The 20,527-nt window shown below is 44.4% G+C and overlaps 1 protein-coding gene across 1 annotated transcript; it reads right to left on the bottom strand.

Annotated features, from left to right (window-relative positions):
- Nucleotides 1-559: 559 nt before the first annotated feature.
- On the bottom strand, nt 560-13,254 carry LOC104021306 (transmembrane protease serine 11E-like). Its single transcript, XM_009474848.2, has 9 exons — nt 13,131-13,254; nt 11,864-11,979; nt 11,366-11,433; nt 8,900-9,063; nt 7,878-7,916; nt 5,724-5,904; nt 5,231-5,496; nt 4,176-4,318; nt 560-3,762 (listed from the first exon to the last, which is right to left on the bottom strand). Exons 1-9 carry the CDS (start codon nt 13,240-13,242, stop codon nt 3,601-3,603), a joined length of 1,251 nt encoding a protein of 416 aa, XP_009473123.2. The 5' UTR covers nt 13,243-13,254; the 3' UTR covers nt 560-3,600.
- Between the last annotated feature and the right edge of the window lie 7,273 nt (nt 13,255-20,527).

Here is a 20,527-nt window from a genome sequence, read left to right as displayed (position 1 = left end):
CACCCAGTACTGCACAGGCCTATGCTAAAAGCTGAACAGCTGTAGTCTCCTCACACTTTGCAAGACAATCGTGTAGCAGCTCTGCATCTTCAAGGCAACGTGGACGCGGTGCCTTGTCCTCCAGATCCTCTCAGTAGCTGAAACAGAGCACCACCATCAGCCAAGAGTTTAAGGTTCTCAGACAATACGATTCACCCTCTAGTGGCTGACACAAGACCTGTTTGCCTGCACACAAATTTTGTTAACCTCTGGCCAGGTGGGTAAATTCTGTCCAAGTCTGGATGGCGTTTTGCTCTAACAGTTATGCTCTTCTTCCAGTTATGCTCTTCTAACAAGTCAATAAAACCAGATGGTTAAGGCTACATAAAAGCACGTACATCAATACATGGTACAGGACCAGTGTAACACATTCTAAGATGGGGACTCCTCTGTTTTACAGTTGCTTACCATGACGCAGGAGATTAACAAGTTCATGAAACAGAAGGCAAATTTTTAACAGGTTTTATTAAATTTACATATAAATTACATTCCTGTGTGTCATGCATGATTGCATAGATACATCCCATTCTGCCTTGAGTGAAGATGCTAATTCCTATGAAAACATGGTTGAGAGAAGATGAAGCTTGTGGCTTCATAAAAAGGTGAGACTGCAGCTAAAAGAAATACAAATCTGCTAGGCCACCTAAACCAAATAAAACATTTTGGCCGCCTACATTGCTTCACATTTCCATAATTTCCCTCAGGAAAAGCCAGACAATGCTGACATCAGTGTAGTTTTGCCATGAGTAAGGGATTCAGACCCGTCACGTCCATCGCACCAACATTCCCAGTGGATGAGGGGTGTTCTTTCAAGCACTCTTCTTGACAGCCCCCATTTATACTGCTTTGCATCACCAAGAGGCCTCAGAGCATGTAAACTACATTGCTTCCAGAAGCAACCGGATCAGAAGACTTGTTCCAGCTGCTATCAGGAAAACTCCACAAGACAGTCCAAAATAAAGGCTCCAAAACCATAAACCATGTAGATGTCAGGTCCTCTTCAGCCCTTCACTCCTCCTGCCGGCACTGTGCTGGCACTCAGCATTAAGGTGGATCAGATACTGTAGCCCTCCGAGTAGATGCTCAGAACTGGTAGCTCCTTCAGCAAATGAGTTCACTTTTTCCAGCCTTGTGCGCACCACTTTGGAGAATGATATTTACTGCAGCCCTTGATACAGGGCAAAATGCTTGAGGCTTTCTGATTTTGTACCCAAAATAAGCATAACTGGAAAGTTCACAGATGCAAAATAAACTTCTCTGACATCTACTTACCTGTTTTGGGGAACCAGTGAGATAGCTGGGATTTGCAACCCTAAAAATTTTAAGCTTCCAAGTTACAATGAAATCCAGCAGGATGAGGAAATCATTATGCCCTTTGAAAACCTAAGCCTAAAGTGCTTTGGGAACTGGAAATCCATGGCATCTTGTAATGACGCTTTTCTTTAAGATCATCAAATTTTATTCACTGTCCTGCTGAAAATTGCTACCAGCAACAAAAAAATTCATATATACTTGTCATACATCATTTTTAAAACTTCCTCTACAAGCAATATACTTCCAAGCCATGTTCTGCTTAAGGGACTAAAATGAGATTTGTTGAGCTCAACAGACCTGACATTTTTTACTCCCTATGTAGAAATTAAGCCACAAAGTTTTGCTTCTGAAGCTCACAACATTCCACAAGAAAAGTTCCCTGAGAAAAAATTTAAGTGCCAGGTTTCCCAATATACACAAGTATAGAACACACAGCAGCTGCAGACCCTTGTCTTTCATGCAGACCTTCTCTGGGCATCCAAATATTCCAGTACCTCCAGTGAGGCTCTAGAAAAGCATGGTTCTCTGTCCTGGCAAGCAGCCAGATCACAGGATGCATAATCGAAATACTTCATCAACTCGATGGATTGCTGCTCTGTTTGGTAGCATTTGCAGCAAGCTGCATAGTCCAGAGGGGATCCCCTGAACTGCCATTGACTATGTCAACTGACTTGTACTCAATTTGGACAACACTTTGATGCTAAGATCACCAAGGACCTGTTTCCCCCAGATCTTCTAACTATGAGCATGCTGAAAGCCTGCTGTTTGCCTTTTCTAGCCTGGCATAAGATTCTTGCTTGCTTGCCATGCTGGACCAGCTCCAAGTCTTGGCAGTGTGGCTGGTATCTCCTTTACTGAGTTCTTTCTCTTCTGACCATAGAGGTAAAAGGGAGCAATTGAGTAGCTCATTATCTAGCAACTAAGATCACAGCACTTGCTGCTGTCAGGACTAGCATCCACACTAAGTGTTGGAAAGAGTCTGCAGACACACCAAGGAAAGCATCCTCACCAGGAATAGGCATGTTCTGCTGCTGGGGTGTAGAAAGTTTGAGATCTACCTGGCAGATGGAAACATGGGCTCCTGAAAACATGAAGTCAAAGAGAATACGAATTTTGTGTGGTTGAGATCAAATGAGTTAGCTATGGTCTCGCAATGAGATGCAGGCAATTCTTACTTCCTGACAGAAGATCTTTACGTAAGATTACTGGGTCAGAAGTTCTGCCCTGCTCTGAAGGAGACAGGTATTTCCACCATAATACAAAAGCTTTTTTTTTTTAAAGGATGCAGCTGAAGATGCACATATTAAATCATAAAGACTTGAGAACAACATTCACAAGAATAAGCAGTTTGAGAGGGGTTTTCTTGGCAATGGTCATACTGAGATTGTTACAATGCTCCATCCTGCACAAAAAGTCAAGGACTTTTATTCAGAACAATACAATCTGAAAAGTTAAAAATGGAAATTAATTCAGCCAAATATTCTGATATGACAACAGACTGGTATGAATGTAAAGTGGTTTTTGGTCTTAAGTCCAGCAATCACTCTCACGGCAAACACTGTGGTAGGGACTGTTCATATGAAGCACTGAGCAGGCACACATACACTTCTTCAAAGGTGGACAGAAGCTGGTGTTTTCCACTGACTCCTTTTTCAGGACAACATAGCAAGGAAAAATTCTCTATTCAGCTAAGTAACAGTCCAACATCATATTAGGAACCAGGACTTCTAAGCCATCTTCATTAGAGTATGCTTCCCGGAATGATGCAGGAGAAAGCTCAAGAAGAATTCAGAAGCGCAGCAGCCTTGGAGTCGGGGGCTAGATCGTAGCTGGTCTACAGACAGATGGGGTCTTGGGAGCACAGAGCAAACGGGCAGGCCACGTTTTAGTTATAACTTGTCTTGGATGCTGGTAAATGATTGTTTGGGCTCACTCATTTTGCCCCAGTATAAAAGCAGGGGCCAAGACATTTGGCCACAGAGAAAGAAGGGTCAGTATATTGCATATAGACAAAGGCAGCTGTCCCTTTGATAAAGTACTTCCTGAACAAACAGTGTCATGTGGATCAAGTCCGTTCCTGTCTGGCTGTAGGCCAAACCAATTTCAAGTCCTAGACTACTCCGAGCTTGCTGGCACTTGATACATAACTACAAGCTAAGCCAGCAGCTGCTTAGAAGGTAACCACAGAGCAGAATGTGTCAGAGAAATAGCCGTACACAGCCCACAAAACTTAACCTGCTGCAGGTTTCAGATGCCCGTTTTGGAGTTGATCCAGTTTCGATAGTAAGTCACTCGCGTGTATACTCCTGGTTTATTTTGCTTGCCACATTCATCTCCCCAGCTCACTATTCCCACAAGATACCAGATTCCTCTGGAGTTCACATGCACCAGTGGCCCACCAGAGTCACCCTAAGGAGAAAAATGTCAACAGGCAGGAACAAAGTAAACAGTGTTCACCTTGCTAATGCAGCAAGCCTCAAATTATTCTGTTACAACAACTGACAGATATTTGTCTCTAGACCACAGCTATAATTCAACCTCCACACGGTTTACTGACAAGACAGAGACTACAGTCTGTGTCTAATTCAGTCTCTCCCACTCCACACCCCGACATCTGTATTCTCACATGTGCATTATATATAAACCCCAAGCACAGAAGTGCAGACTTCAGCCTGTGAGCCATAAAGCTCTTCATTTACATCTGTCAAGATACCGAACCCCATAAACTTAATCAAAATTCCCCAAAGTATATTTTATTTCTAGGAAACATCACCTCCTACCCCACCTACTTCCTTTTTACTATTACCTATGAAGAGACTTACCTGGCAGGCATCCACCTGCCCCTCCAAGTATCCAGCACACAACATTCCAGGTGTTATCGCGCCACTGTACACTTGTCTTCTATTACAAGTCACAGTGCTTATAATTTTTACTTCTGCTTGTCGAAGCTGATTAACACTATGGCCTAGAAGGAGAAGTGGCATTAGAATTTGCAGACAGGGTAAGCAAGTTACAACACTCAAGGATTAGGAGCAGTCAGATTTTCCTACAGCTTTTCTGCCGTTACAGGCAAGGAAGGGAGCTACCCAGACAATGTCTCAGGAAGAAGGAAGTTCCTTCCCCCCACTCCCCCCAAAGTCCTTCACTTGTTTCCAAACATAACCCTTCTCCATCTTTCATCCTCACCAGATGCTCTTTAGCATAATGGGCAAAGGGATTTTTGTACATGTTTCAGCATTGAATTCAACTGTAGGCTACAAGATATGTCCTTGATATCATTAGAAAGACCCATTTGGTTAACTGCAACATAGCTTTGGACAATCACTACGCACCTCAAGAATCTATCATGCAACACAACCTATGTAGTTCGATGGTTCTCATAAGCAGATTTATAGTCTTATCATCTCTAGCCTCACTGACATGGACTAATTTGAACGAAGCTCACTCAAGTCATTGGATGAACTGAAGCCTGATTTATGACCAAAGAGAGAATAACTGATGAAAACTGTCATGATACATCTATAGCAAAGCTGAATGGTGAAAGAACTCATGTCAGAGCTAAACCTAGAGGGACTAGGCCAGCGGGAATGAAGAACAGAATGTATTCAATCAGCACAATGCATGCAGCAACAACAAAAAAAAAAAACCCTGCTCTTACTCCTGTAAGGTTAACCTGTAGGGTCTTTCCCCCATATTCCAATCCACTAACTAAGCCAGAAAAAAAAGCAGCAAATTAAGTTCAGAGGTGTATCATTAGCACATGCACTTATCAAACACCAAGTCTAAGGAACCCAAAATAAACAGAAACCCCATAAAACTAACAGCAGTCTTCTCAGATACACTTGTGACAGGGCACGGGAAGGCAAGAGACACTCACCATCATTCTCCAAAGCTCCCCAACCTGTGACAAAACAGGTAGCGTTCTCTGGGAAAACATGAGATGCTTCAGGAAGACAGACACTGTGCACATCACTCGTGAATTCAATAGCAGAGGCAAGTTCCACAACAGCCACATCATATTCATGATCAAAGATTAAGTCGCTGTATCTTTCATGAACGATAATTCTTCGGACGAATTTTTTCTGTTTTGGAGGTCTCAGCAGAATTCCAAAGCTGGCAGTCCACCTCCGAGGATCTCTTACTCTGTAAGATATTTGAGGTTATGTCACAGCCACACAAAACAAGATCCCCAAAGGAGCTTAGCTCTCCATTTAAGCATCAAAATGCAATGTGGCCAGGTTTGCCTAACAGGACAGAGAAGAGCCACACTTTATTATCTTTCAGCAGATACAGATGTTAGAGGGCCACAAAAGGCCAGAGCACCCAAGAATCCTAAGGCCTGTAGGATCAGAAAGGTGCTGATGACTTACCCTCTAAAGCAGTGGGCTGCAGTCACTAGCCACGTATTACTGATCACTGATGCACCACAGCGATGGGTCCCATCAAGCTGAATACTAGCCTGCCACGGCCATTCCCCGTCCCGCGCACGCTGCCCGCCAACTATTCTCTCCACTCCTGCAAAGGAGAATGTCTGTCTTCGTATTCCACAGCCTGTCAAAGGAAAGGCAGCTCCGCTTTAGCTGATTGAGGGCAATCAGGGTGTTGTTTTGGGAAAGGACCACATGGCTGCAGGCACAGGCATAACAGAGCATAGATGTCAAGAGACAGCCTTCACCTAAATCAGTGCCTCCAATAGCAGGGAAACCAAGTGTCATGGTTACAAGCATCTCAGGACAGATGCAGGGTAAACAAAGAAGTTTGGTAGAAGATTCACTACTTTTTCATTAAGCCAGTTTTCAGACCCACAAGCCCATACGTACTCCCATGGGAACTGAAGGCTGTATATCTGAGACACTGTTTATTTTCCCAAGTTGTAACTGTTTATCTAGTTAAAAAAAAATATTGCCTCTACAAACCTTGCTTTGATATTTGACCAGAGCTGTACAGAGGAAAGGCAACATACATAGCCATTAGTGTGTCTGTATGTACAGCTACACACACAGATTATTAGGCACAAAAGGCATGCACTGATAATTAACCTAAGCATTTACAGTCACAGCATTTTCATAATAACGGCATGTAAGTTTCTTCTAAAGACTAATCCTCTCTTGGTACTGTATAAAAAAAAAAAAAGAACATCCTTAGTTTGCTTTTGTTTTTTTTAAAAATACTTTAAAAAATTGAGTACAAAAATACTGAGGAACCCCCACATAAACAACCACCACACCAGGGCAGCTCTAAGCTTTAACACACATATCACCACCAAAATATGCACAAGACAGACACTGCTTATCACTTGTGAACTCAGTAGAGGCAATCTTCCCATTATTTGTAACATCCCACCTGTATAGCAAAGGCAAGACCAACATAGTCAATACAGCTTTAAGTGCCACAGAATTGCTGAAGACTAGTCTGCAAAAAAAAAAAAAAAAACAACCAAAAAAACCAAACCAAAAACCACAAAACCAAACAAAAAACCCACCCACAAACTAAGCAAAGAAAGGATTTTGTCAGGTCACCTCCAGGTCAGCCTTGACAACAGCAACAAAAAAAAAAAAATAGCATCCTCTTCCTCCAACAGTTTACTTTTAACTAGTGTGCCAACAGCACAGTCATGTATTACTCAGCTGAAATAAGTTAGATCCAAGCCAACTAATTCTCAGAGTCCGTTTAAAGATGGAAAGCTAATGTGCAAAGGCTCCAAGACCATGCAGGGGACTGAGGCAATCCCCTGGGAGAGGACTTAATCCTCCTCTGGAAACAGGGAGATGGTGTAAGACCTCACAGGGGAGCACAGAACAGGAGAGGGACTGAGAACCTGCCCCTCTCTAGGGCTGTGCCACTGCCTTGCTCTTACTGTGGACAGCTCTTCTCCCTCTCCCACCCTCTGGCCTTGCCCTGTATATTGCAAGGTTTAGGCCAAATGTGACAGGCAGCTATTGCCAAACCTTTCTGCAGGGAGGAGGGGGCAGGAGGGAAAACGTTTTTTTGGAAGGATTCCGGCAAGAATCTTAGTCCACAGCAACTGCAGTCCTTGTGCAAAGCTCGCTAACAGGAGCTCATCTACATGCCCCCACTTCCCATAACCAACATTAAAGCAAGTGCTTCCCACCACCAAGTCAGAATGTCTGATTCTGCAAACAGTACAGAGCCAGCCTGACTGCAAGAAAATGAGTCGGCTCATGCACTGTCTACTGCTTTAGTATCTTTAACAAGTAATTTTTTCAACTTGCATCTCAAAAGCATTAAGAATCTTGTAAAAACAGAACCTATAGCACCGTAAAAACAGAACCTATAGCACCGTAAAAACAGAACCTATAGCACCGTAAAAACAGAACCTATAGCACCGTAAAAACAGAACCTATAGCACCGTAAAAACAGAACCTATAGCACCGTAAAAACAGAACCTATAGCACCGTAAAAACAGAACCTATAGCACCGTAAAAACAGAACCTATAGCACCGTAAAAACAGAACCTATAGCACCATGCCCCTGGACCTTTTCTGTAACGCATTTGTACTTACAGTTGTTTAAGAGGTTATCTCCCTTTTCCTTATTCAACTCTGAAATGAAAAGCAAACACCACAGTGAGTATATCTCATACAGCTATGTGATCTGGCACAGAATCCTTCCCTGTACCCAGCAAACAAATTAAATGGCTTGCATTGCTGCATGGAATGACAGGACAGTAAAAGGAGTAATTTGCTCTGTTGGAGAAGTTCAGTTAAGCCTCTGTTCCTCACTGAAAGTGTAAGGCCAGAGGACACATCTTTCTTGCCTTAGATCAAAGCTAACAAAAGCAGCAGATGACTGCAAACAGGTCCAAGTAACATCTACATATGGTGGCAGCTGTGCACGATATAAACGCCAACATGCATTTGTTCAAGTTCAGTATGGCAAGGTGGTCAAAACAATCTTCACAGATCCTCAGTGCTGGGATTGACTGGAGCTAAACTGTAACATTACTGACTTTTCCTACAAAAAAACCCTCTGCCAGATTCTGATGGTAGCCAGCGACAGATTCATGGGAGAGGATTACTGCCCAGGGAACCTCAGGGTTTTGTTATGAATGCTTGCTACAGCATCTGTCAAATAAGCAAAGGAAATGGCAGGGGGTGGAGAAGGGAACCATCTCAGCCTTACATTTTTTTAATAGCTTGAGGACTCCATTTCAGTACCTGGGGATACATGTTCTTGTCCAATTCACTACATGCCTCAACAAGGTAATCTGTGAACATGTGGTCACAAAGTTGGGCCTTTTTTTGATGAATTGGGGGGGCTATCTCATTCAACAGAGCTAGGTCACACAGAGAGAGCATCTGATGCACAGAGGAGAGCTCACACTCAAATCAGTGCCAGTATGCCTTAGTGCTTTTCATGCTACTTCTTTCCAAGTTCCTGCACTGTCAGCTGTAACACACAATTCTGAGGAGGCAAAAGAAGAAAATAGCCCATATTTGCATACTGAAGTGAAACTCAATACACTATGAACATTAAAGTATGAGGAACAAATTCCAAGCTAAAAACACAAACCTAAGGCACTTGCCTGTGAGTCTGAGGGTAGACTGGTCAACATTCAAGAACGTGGAACTTGTTTGTAGCATTCTGCGTAACACACGGTTGACGTGACCCCAGCTTGCTGCCTCACTGTCAGCCGAGGCGAATTTAAATACCAGAACAACAGATGCAAGCACTCCACCAGGATCTGGGCTGCAAACCAACAAAAACAAAGTGGTGTCATTCTCTCTTTGCTCACTAATCCTCTTTGTTCTGCTTTGCACCATCTGCCTTCTTTATATAAGAACAAGTCTGGTCTGCACAGATGTATAGAACAAACAGCATAGCTGTGCATAAGTAAAAGGAAGATGATGACACATCAGCAGGCAGCAAAAGGCTTGGTTCTCGCTATAACAATGATCAGAGGGAATGTTCTGGGAACTGTTATAAGCAGTACAGCTGAGAAGGAGAGGAGGGATCACTCCCTTCAGCCTCCACACAGCTCATAGTCAGTAGGACACAGATGGCAGTAGCAACAATACAGCAAGTTGAAACCCTTCAACAGATACCCAACAGGCCACTCCTAACAGCCATTCAAAAGACCCAGTTTAGAGCCACAGAAGTTAAAAAGGTCTTTTGGCATTTCTTTCCATTTAAGTCACTTGTCCATTTATTGGCCAGTTAGTTCCACTGTATCTAGAGGAAAAAATCTCAATAGTTTGAGTTATCTGAGCAAGGTATGATCGCTTACTGTCAGTAAAAAATATTGGGTCCAATATTTTAGACTAACAGTCTGAAGGAAAACCAACTGAAGCCTAGAGGGAAAGACAGCAGAGATGTAGCTAAGCTGGTCCAGTGCCTAGTTGCACAAGGTATCTGTAGTGAAAACAAGCCTGGAAGAGATTACTACTTCATCAACCTAAAAGGTGTGAAGAGGTTGCTTGAAGTCTAGCTCCCAAGTACTGTAATTTCAGTTGATATGCAGTATGGGAGGCTTGTGGAAGAAACCAGCAGCAGAAACCAATGTAGAACAGTTTAAGGAAATGACTCATTCCATCTAGAGACAGTTAAAGGCAAGAAAGCCCAGAAGTGTTGTGAAGGACATTTGTGGGAAGCCTGGAAATTCTTTGCTGTCTAGGGAAAAATATTTCACAGCAGAACTAAGCCTTATAGAAATACAACTCCAAACCAAAGTAATGTGAAGTAGAGGGAAGTGATGGCTCTTATCGCTGAGAGTGATACTTAATTACTGCAGAGAGAGGAAAGACTTAAAAGCCTTCACACAGGACCTTTATACCTGTATGTCCCACTTGCCTCCTTCCCTCAACTCTGTATCCAGGTATCTCACAGTGGAATCATTTATTCCTTCAGACCTTTTCAGAGAGGGAGGACAATAGTCACCTCCTGCTGTATACCACACAGAGGGTAAACACCAGCCTGAGCCTCCACCACAGAATCATGGAATCATCAAGGTTGGAAAAGACCCTTAAGATAGAGTCCAACCATTAACCTAGCACTGCCAAGTCCACCACTAAACCATATCCCTAAGCACCACATCTATCTGTTCTTTAAATACCTCCAGGGATGGAGACTCAACCACTTCCCTGGGCAGCCTCTTCCAATGCTTGACCACCCTCTCGGTGAGGAAGTTTTTCCTAGTATCCAACCTAAACTTCCCCTGGCACAGCTTGAGGCCATTTCCTCTCGTTCTATCACTCATTACTAGGGAGAAGAGACCAAACCCCACCTGGCTACAGCCTCCTTTCAGGCAGTTGTAGAGAGCAATAAGGTCTCGCCTCAGCCTTCTCTTCTCCAGACCAAACAACCCCAGCTCCCTCAGCCGCTCCTCATCAGACTTGTGCTCTAGACCCTTCACCAGCTTCGTTGCCCTTCTCTGGACACGCTCCAGCACCTCAATGTCCTTCTTGTAGTGAGGGGCCCAACACTGAACACAGTACTCGAGGTGCCGCCTCACCAGTGCCAAGTACAGGGGCACCATCACCTCCCTGGTCCTGCTGGCCACACTATTCTTGATACAGGCCAGGATGCCATTGGCCCTCTTGGCCACCTGAGCACACTGCTGGCTCATGTTCAGGCAGCTGTCAACCAACACCCCCAGGTCCTTTTCTGCCAGGCAGCTTTCCAGCCACTCCTCCCCCAGCCTGTAGCATTAAGTGGAATAAAGAGCTGACACTGCATCTCTCAAGCCCTTAACTAGTAGTGAAGACTGGGATCACCTAATAATTCAGCTACTGCATCACAGCCACAAACAACTGGTGTTCAGGTAATCAATCTGCAGAAGTATAAGGCCAAATTTCTCTTCCTTGCCAACCTCGGAAGGTAACTGAGCCCTCAGTGTTATGAGCATCAAAGGACAGTGACAACCAGCCAAGACTTACTCATCCTGCTGGTGTCATCCAAGCATAAACAACCAAGCACGCTCCATATGGTCAAGGGGTAGAAAGAAAGGATATTTATCACATCCCTGCTTATTCCTGACATTCACATTACTTACCTTAGACTGACAACATGGGACCTGATGTACCTTTTACGTAGATAGGACCCCTTGAATACTGAAGATATCTGTTAAAGGAAAAGAGTGTGTTAAAATACACCTGTAATATATATGTGCTCTCAAGATATAACAGTCTTGTGAGCCTCCAAAACACACGAAAATGCTTTCAGATCTCCAGCTCTACACCAAAGCTATCCCCCTTTTTCCATCAGAGGATACAGAACCAAAATAAACAGCTGAGCTGGCCAGTTTTGCTGTCCCTTCTGCTCTGTGGGTGCCTGTTCCACCACAGGGCTGCTGGAACAGACAGCACCTATGCTTACCATCTGCTCGCACACAGTCAGCAATGCATCTTTAACCCACTACAGCAAGCTTTGAAAGGTAAGGCCAGCCACATAAGGATGAGGCACAATCACCTCCAACTCTTTATTTCATATCACACAATCGCAGGACTCTTCACCATAGGTCAAGCAGAAACAGAGAAATAGCTTAGCTTACCATGGTTTCAATCTCTTGGCTCAGGTGCCTGAACTCTTCTGTGGTTTGCCTTTCATACTGAGGGTCATACTTGACACTGGTGACTAGGAAAGATGCATTGTAATACCGGTCCTGATCTACAAAGGAGAAGAAGAGGAAAGGTGGCTGATCTCCTTCAGTACAATTCAAACACGCACAGCACCTCACAGAATGTGGAACAAGTAAGGCTCCCAGGCTCTGGCTGTGACCCTATCAGCTGTGGAATGACAGCTTTAGCAGCACTTTGGGAAAAGGGGGCTCTGGACCATCTTGTTGCTCCATGGACCAGCTAGGGGCTCATTTCTACTTTGAGGACCATCCCAAGTAGCTCTAAGTTACACCCACTACAACATTTCTCTGGGGACCGTCTTCTCATCAGCCTGAGGTGAGCACAGCACAAGACACACCAGCCCACATATGTCCCTTCTGACTCAGTAGACACATTCACTCCTCCCTAGCTGCACTCTGGCATGTCCCTGCCCCTCTGAGAGGCAGGTGGCCCAGAGCTGTTTGCATCCAGTCAGCAGTCAGGTTAAGTTTAAAATCTGGCTCTCAGGTGAATGGCAGAGAGGGGTCCCATAATGGAGAGTTAGCAAAAAGCAAAGCTAAGCTGCTTCTCTGCCACTGCGCTGTCTAGTGTCCTAATGCAAGCCATGGCCTCGTCGACTCTTGGTGAGCTGTGACAGCAACACAATTAGTTCCATCCCAGCAGGAAGACATTTCAAAACGCCTCACACTGGTATCTCTGGGAATGGAATGGCTGGGCTTCATTCATCTGCTACCAAAACTGGGCCCTTGGCAACCAGGACTGACGACTCCTGGGCTCCAAAAAGCCTAGACCTCTGCCCTCTCTTTCTGGAATATCCTCAGCTAGAGGTGCCAGGTTCAGTTTCTGCAAAAACCCTGTTCACGACTAAGCTTACTACGCATAGCCTGAGTACTAGCACACCCCTGGCTTACACAGAAGACTGCTAGCCTTTGGTTAGCCATGGATGGTGGAGGCACCAGGGCAAGACAAGAAACAAAAAGAGGGACAAAACTTAAATCCCTGCTTCAAGTAAATGATATTTTAAGTATTCTTGCAGGTTTTCTAATTAATTCAGATCTTGTATAGGGTCTAGTAAGTCTCCTCATGCAGATTCTATACCGGGGCAAATTGTATACCTAAATCATTAGGCAAGACCACAGTAGCAAGTGAAACACAACAGATTCCTGAAGACTTGTGGCAACAAAAGAGTGGTGCACTTACCATGGCACAAAAAAAATGTAATCAAGCCAATGATGAGGGCTAAGCCTATTATCACTGACACAACGATGACTGCTATCTTCCATGACTCTATATGCTTTGTTGCTCTGTCCATCCGGATCACTATCTGTATTGAAGAAAACAACATGGAGAAATTCAACTCTATTACAAAGACAATAGCACATCCTGAGCCAAATCTTATCTAGCACAGCTTAGCTCAGCTGACAAACCTCACAGAATGAGGTAGGTTGGGAAGGATCTCTGGACCCTGGAGGTCTGACCTTCTGCTCAAACCAGGTCTCCCTACAGCAGGTTGCTCCAGGCTTTGTCCAGTCAATATCTCCAAGGACAGAGATCCCCCAGTCTCTCAGGAGTCCTGGTCCAGTCTCTGACCACCCTCATAGCAAAAGCTTCTTCTTTATATTTAGTCAGAATTTCCTGTGCTCTAACTTGCCTCTGTTGCCTCACATGCACCCCTGAAAAAGCCTAGAGTCATGCAGGTATTGCTAGCAGAGACAATTTCCCATCAAGAAACACTATACAGATTTCAAGTGCAGCTGACTGCCCACACAGGTGCTTAAACTGAACATAAATGTAATAATTCATGACTGATGAAATAACTTCTGCATCAAGGATACTCTAGGCTACCAGAGATCATAGAATCACAGAATGTCTTGAGTTGGAAGGGACCCACAAGGATCATCAAGTCCAACTCCTGACCCTGCATAGGACAACCCCAAAATTCACACCATATGGCTGAGGGCATCGTTCAAATGCTTCTTGAATATTGTCAGGCTTAGCACCATGACTACCTCCCTGGGGAGCCTGTTCCAGTGCTCCACCACCCTCTGGGTGAAGAGCCTTTTCCTAATATCCAGCCTAAACCTATATAACATACAGCTCTGAGTTATTTTTAGTTCATATGAGTAGTAACATTTATCGATCCCCTACAGGGTTTGAGTTTTATTGCACCAAAACCACACATACATTGTAAGAGACAGCATCCTGTCTCCTGCCAGACAGTCTGTCAGAGGGGAGAGAAATAGCTATTCATGTGTAAAGATGATATGCAACATGACCCAGACTTAGTGACTTGCTGAAAGCTGACAGCAGGTCTGTAAAAAGTTTGGGAACTTGACTCACACATGGGCAAAGGCACATAAGCCCTTCTCCTCCACTTATGTCCTCTTGTGCAGCATTAAGCAAAAGAACACTAGGAAAACTGCATTTTTGTGCATGTCCTCAGTGGCTTTGTTGTAGGATGATGCAAAGACTTAAGCACAACTATTTCAGATCCCCAGCACACTATGTAGTAATTGTTGTCATGCCACACTGAGTCTCTAAATCATGGTCATCATTAGTACAGGGTATCAGAAAAACACGTGGGATAATCTCTCAAAGGTGCCTGGAGTGACAAATGGCAGCAGCCACCTCTGGGGAGGAGGGACTCAACCGACTAGTCACCATGCTGTTTTACACCCACTGATCTATGTTTGTATGGCTGTGGACCAGACATACTAAATGCTGTTTTCCCCTCTTGAGGCCTATGGCACAGCCATTTCTGAGCAACATCTGAGAAAACAGGGGCAGGAAGCACAGGAAGGCAGGCAGAGAGAGTAAGTCCTCGCAGGTTTTCTGGCTACAAGGTGGCAAAGAAGCCGCCACAGTGAAAGCAGAGTAGGATACCAGCAGAGGCTCTATCTTAGGAAATGAACTGAGGGGGCAGAGGAGCAGTGAAGGGGAGGGTATGATGCACAAATCAAAGACAGGAAAAGACAGCAAAGTGGTGGGAGAGCAGAATGGGGCTATATACTCTGCCCCGAGGACAAGAGCTGAGCAAAGCTGCAAGGAAGAGATGGTAAGCAAGGTAAAACAGAGAAAAAAAAAAAAAAAGGATAGAGCCACAGAGGAAGCAGCTGAGAGGTCTGCACATAGTGATGGTGTGCTCAGCAAGTGACAGGGAAGTTGGAAGCAACTCAGAGTTTAATCTCCTCACATAAAAGCTTGGTTTTGGCTAGTGAGAGTGCTGGCAGATATCCCAGACCATTGCTTAAGAAGGGAAGCAGGCAAGTTTTTACCCATTCAAACAGGTGGCTTACTGGAAAGAAAAAGTTAAATAGGGTAGCTTCAGCCAGCACAACTGTAGGTGGTCACAAGCAGCAGCTTAGTGTTACCAAAACAGACAGGACAGGTGACCAAGATCAAGCCTTCTGCTTCAGAGTCACACGCTACCGAGAAGCCTAGTACCTCCTCTTCTGCTGTGCCTGCTTTATTAGGACCAAGTTACATTCTGGCAACGCACAGTCCAAGTTTCCCCAAATCTAGCTGTCTCCCCACTAGACTGGCTCAGTCCCCTGATGGCAAGGCTCTGCAAAACAGACTGTAGAGCAGTTGACATGTGTCTGAAAGCCCAGGCTGGCCAAGATTATTTTCTTTGGAAACTGCAAGTTGCAGTAAGCACATAATATACACACACTAGAGCACAACTGGTTCCACGGAGGCCTTGACTTCTTGCCATCTAGATCTTCACTGTACATGCTATCCATTACCCCTGAGGGTTTAACAGGTGCAGAGATTCAGATAAAAACCTAAGAGCAGTGGGACTGTCCTGCCTGAGTTTCTTTAACATGCTGCAGCCTCCCACAGAGCATTCCCATCCTCATCTTGCAGCTCTTGGTCTTTCACAGCCCCAGCTCATGGAATTGCAGCATACCTCATGGGCAGCCAATTACTGCGCTTGAGGGCGAGCCCCTTGGCTAACCAGAACAGCCCACTATGACAATATGCCTCTGCCCCTCCTTAGCTAGCCACCTCTCATGTTTTAAAAATTCTGCTTTAGCATCTAACTTTGCTGTCCTCACTGGAGAGCTTTTGCTCTCCAGCCGGAGCCCCTGCCATCAGTCTCGATCAGACTGGTTCCCTGTGCTTCAGCTGTCCCCACCCCAGCGTGCTCCCACCTGAACGGCAAGCAGAGCAACATCCCTCCGTTGCTCTTGACACAGAGAACACATGGCACAGCCCTGACGGAGTATGGCTGACTCCGCAGATACTGAGGCAAGAGTACTCGTTTCATAATCACCGGCTTTCTTGAACTGTACGCAGACAGATTTCCTCAAGACATGGCCTTATGTCTAAGCTACAAAAGCTTAAGACCCACACTTGAGAAACAAGCATCTCCCTGCCTGTGGGACTCGTGCTCTGACAGGCAGCACCGTCCTCCATTTCAATCTGTCCCCTTCCTTTTCGTGCAAACACCAGCTACATCAACAAACACTGGCGGCACAGACCTGCTTCTCCTCCAACATTTCAGAACTGCTTGCTCTCCACAGGTCACACAGACTTGCAAGGGGAAACACCTTAGGAACTGCTGTAGTGCTGGGGGAAATGGAAACATGGGAGATGAGGACTAAAAACCTCCTCCACTTCTCATACTGATTTCACTGTAAATTTTTTAAGAAAACAGTTTAAAGAAAGCACTGCCATATATTTCTACATTCATATAGGTAATTAATTTGTAGACAGGATATACAAATTGAAGTGGAAATACCTCTTCAAACCCAAAACAGTTTCCTCCTTTAGCAGGATGCTCTCAACTTCCATCTTGCTAAGATAAGTACCAGAACAGGGAAAAAAAAAAAAAAATCTCTTGTGCAATGGAAGCACCAAGTCCCATCACCTCCCACAGGGTACAATTGCCAGTATGTATCCTTTGAACTGTGATGCCTGTGTGCAGGACCCAGCTCAGCAGCCGCACCCCCCCCTTTTTTTTTTTGTCTATTTTATCAGTGGACATGCTAGTCACCAGTTGTACATAAGTGCTGGGAAAGAAAAACTCTCCTGTTTTTAGCTTTTTAGGAAATACCTAATCTTTTGCCACCCATTTCAGGAATCAGCATGAATGCAGGCAACAGATGGTCTTGTTCAGGCCAAAATCAGCTATCCTTCACTCTTTGAAGAAGAGCTTGAGTGCAGGCAACACCAAACGTGTATCGCTTGTATTAGAGCAGCATATATTTCCAGGAGTGCCCAGGAATTCTAGCCTTTGACACCATCATGCTAGGGTCTGTATTCACAAAACAAAAACACACTCACAACTAGGTCTGGTTTTGAGCCTGCCTCTGCCGAGACCTACTAGGATGTTTAGGGAAAGACAGTTCTTGTTCAGGTTACGTCCACTCAATGCATTCAGTCATTAATCACACACATTACACCTCTGACTAGCTCCTTCGCCCCCCTAGCCTTTTTGCTATTATGCCATGGAGGGCAGGATTGTCACGCTCTACCAGAATAACCACCTGACAGGGATTCCTGTGCCTGGGACATCCATCCAGGATGTTCAGTTAGATAGTTCAGCAGCAGGTAGATTCCCCTGTTTAAGAATCAGACTTCTGCATGGGCTTCTCTGCACTCTAGTAACCAAGAAAACTCCGCTCCACCCAGCCGACACGCACTAGCCAGAGAAACACTGATCCTATGCAGTGCCGGTGAATGCAGAGGCAGAGATGATCTCATCGCCTTCAACCATAGATGCATCCTTCCTTTCTTCTTGTGGCAAAGAGGCACTGCTTAATAGAGAGGTGTTCTCCTCAGAAGACCCCCAATACCACAGCTGTCTGTGTAGATGCCTTCCAGAGTCAGGTGTTCTGTACAGCCTCACATTTCTTGTTTCCTTATACCACACACTGATTTTTTTTTTTTTTTTTTACTGCCTAAACTCCAGTAAGCTGCGAATTAACTCTCAGGGGGGCAGACAGGGGAATTCAGGTAACACCAACACATTCGTCCTCCAGCAAGGATAACTTTCACTCCTCAAGAGCAAACCTTAACAAGAGATCAGAAGCCAGAGTCCACCGGGACACCTCAAAGGCTGAGTCCTCTCTGCTCCAAAAACCACCTCCTCACGGTCTGGGTCTGGCAGTGAATTAGCAAGAAGCTTCAAACCCAAGATCTTTTAGTTCAGTACAAAACTGCTTATCTCAGCAATACTATGGATGAACATTAAACATCCTCCAGCAATCCCTGTTCTCATTTAGAGCACACTTCATCCCTAAGGAGCCCAAGACAATCCATGGGGACAGCAGCATCTGACAATTTCATATCAGTTCATTTGGGTCTGGAAATGCAAACTATTAAGTCTCTAGTTCACATATCTTGGCTCTGAGCGAAACAATGTGTTTTGATCACTAAAAAGTTATTCCATACTGAAAAAAATTAATCCGAATGAACTATTTCAGAAATAGCTACATTTGTATAGAATTAAGTTATTTTAAACACAGTAAAGTTGTGTTTAGAGAGAGATACATTAAATCAAGCCTGGAGAAAGGATATTTTAATAAGTGTAATACAGCAAGAAATAAAGCTACATTAATAGTTATTGGCATATTAGGAAGAAGAGTTGTACTGAAATTTTACACAGCTAAAATTGTCTGGTCTTCCTTGTGAAACCAAGGAGAAAACAGATTGGATTTCAGATCGGATTTCTGATCAACCCCAAATGAATTGTTTACCTTCCAATTTGGAACATTTACCCAAAAGCAAAAGACAAGCACAATACACAGGTGACAAGCCGTTTTTCCCCCCTCATCCTGTACCAGACTCCCTGAAAGGTTACTATGTTCATTCACAATGCAAGTGATGAAAGTTCAGCTCCCACCTCTGCCTGACAGGATTTGATTCACTATATTGAGCTTATCCATCTTTTCTGGTTGACCTACTGGGCGTTATCAAAAGCCACAGTAAGAGCAATACCAGAAAACTGATCAGAAAAATGTCTGTTGGACAAGAAAAGGAAATGTAACTTTATCATCTGTGTCCTAAGAGAAGGCCCTAATCACTGAGCTGCTAGATAAGCAGGGAACAGCTACCCTGTTCCGTGTTACAGATCTGCCCTTGACATTTTTTGACTTCTTAAGCTAAGCCCTCATAGCACCCCGACCTATATTTGCTTTGACATGAATCTAAACCATGTTTTCTGGTACCAGCTGCTTACTGAAGGTGTTTTGCCATGCTCTGCACAGAAGACAACATGCAACCTCTTCTATCTGATCTGCTGCTGTCTTCCTATAATAAATTTATTATATTTTTTATTATAATTATACCCCTGCTCACTGATATTCCAATACTCTCAGAAGAGCCAGTGGCAGAACTTGGGTGGCACACCTGCTGATTGAGGGTCTCTCCACATTTATAGCCACGACCAGTTTTTCCAGTTGAAGATGGATTCAGGCTCATCCCTACAATCACTCTTCCTAGAAACAGGACCTTTCACAAGACAACTGAACAGACTAATCTGCTGGCCTGGTGAGTGCAATCTGAAGGTCTCTGAAGTCATCTACCTTGGCAAGGTGGTTGGGAATGGCAGCTACTGAAATGCACCTGGCTTAGTTCAGAAGTCCTGTAGCTAAAGCACAGGGCCACAAAGCAAGATGTGCTAATTCCACTCCCACCTTTGCCACAAGCAATAACACCAACCTAAAGCTTCTCCTCTGCTCTTGTGACATACTCAGGACACACACTTCTAAGAGAATGGGACAACCACCTCTACTACTTTGGGCATTGAAACAGAAGCAGCTAGTGCCTGCCTAAGACCCTTCTTTGGATGAGGTCAGTTACCTACCACCTCAATCACTCGATGTTTGATATCTCCCAAAGCAATTCTGATACAATGCAAGACTTCCAAACATTGAAGGGGTACACTGAAGGGATCTGCTGAGAGAAACAAAATGTGTGTGTTCTTCTATGCGTCACACTGAATCAGCTTGATCTCCCCACACCCTCGAACATACCACAAAAACAGTAGGTGCTGCATGCCACCCCTCTGCGGTCAGATAAAGCATCACTAATGTATTTGCCACTTACTAATTGAGCTCCTCCCCTTAACCATCTAATTCTACCAAGGTCTTGCTGCTTCCCAGGAGAGCGCTTCAGCTGGGCAAAGACAACAGCTCCAAATACTATTCTTGTCATTTGAATCAAGATTCAAGGGCAGCATTCAGCCTTTGGGATGTGTTAACTCAGAGCTTACCAGTAACTATATCCATGATGCCAAAATGCTGCTCATACAGGCTTCCCTGATTATTTTATCACCTTTGCAATCAGCGCAAAGGGTTTGTTGTTCCTTACTCTCTCATCCATTTTGCATACAGCTTTTTGCAGCTTATGAGCTCTTTAATTGTTGGGATAGAGCTAGCCTCCCATACTACTACAGTCTGTGGGACATAACTGTAACGCTGACAAGTGAAATATCCTTGATCAATAACGCATCTTTCTACAGTTGAGTGCCACAGCCAACATCTTGAAAAAGACTCTCGTGTTCTGAAATAAGCTTTAGTAGAACTGGGAGGGCTACTCACTACATAAGGACTTTACAGTCTGCGTGAACATGTGAGAGGCCATCCCAG

This window comes from Nipponia nippon, unplaced genomic scaffold (genome assembly GCF_047370975.1).
Source record: "Nipponia nippon isolate SJK-2023a ecotype South Korea unplaced genomic scaffold, ASM4737097v1 scaffold_6, whole genome shotgun sequence".
NCBI lineage: Eukaryota > Metazoa > Chordata > Aves > Pelecaniformes > Threskiornithidae > Nipponia > Nipponia nippon.
This window is presented reverse-complemented; position numbering and strand designations above follow the sequence as displayed.

Excerpts from the sequence above, each read along its gene's own strand:
- LOC104021306 (XM_009474848.2), bottom strand. The coding sequence starts at position 13,242 with ATGGACAGAGCAACAAAGCATATAGAGTCATGGAAGATAGCAGTCATC. Across the intron at positions 11,434-11,863 it reads GCCAAGAGATTGAAACCATG|ATATCTTCAGTATTCAAGGG; the intron begins GTAAGCTAAGCT and ends TTCCTTTAACAG. Across the intron at positions 4,319-5,230 it reads GGGAGCTTTGGAGAATGATG|GCCATAGTGTTAATCAGCTT; the intron begins GTGAGTGTCTCT and ends TTCTCCTTCTAG.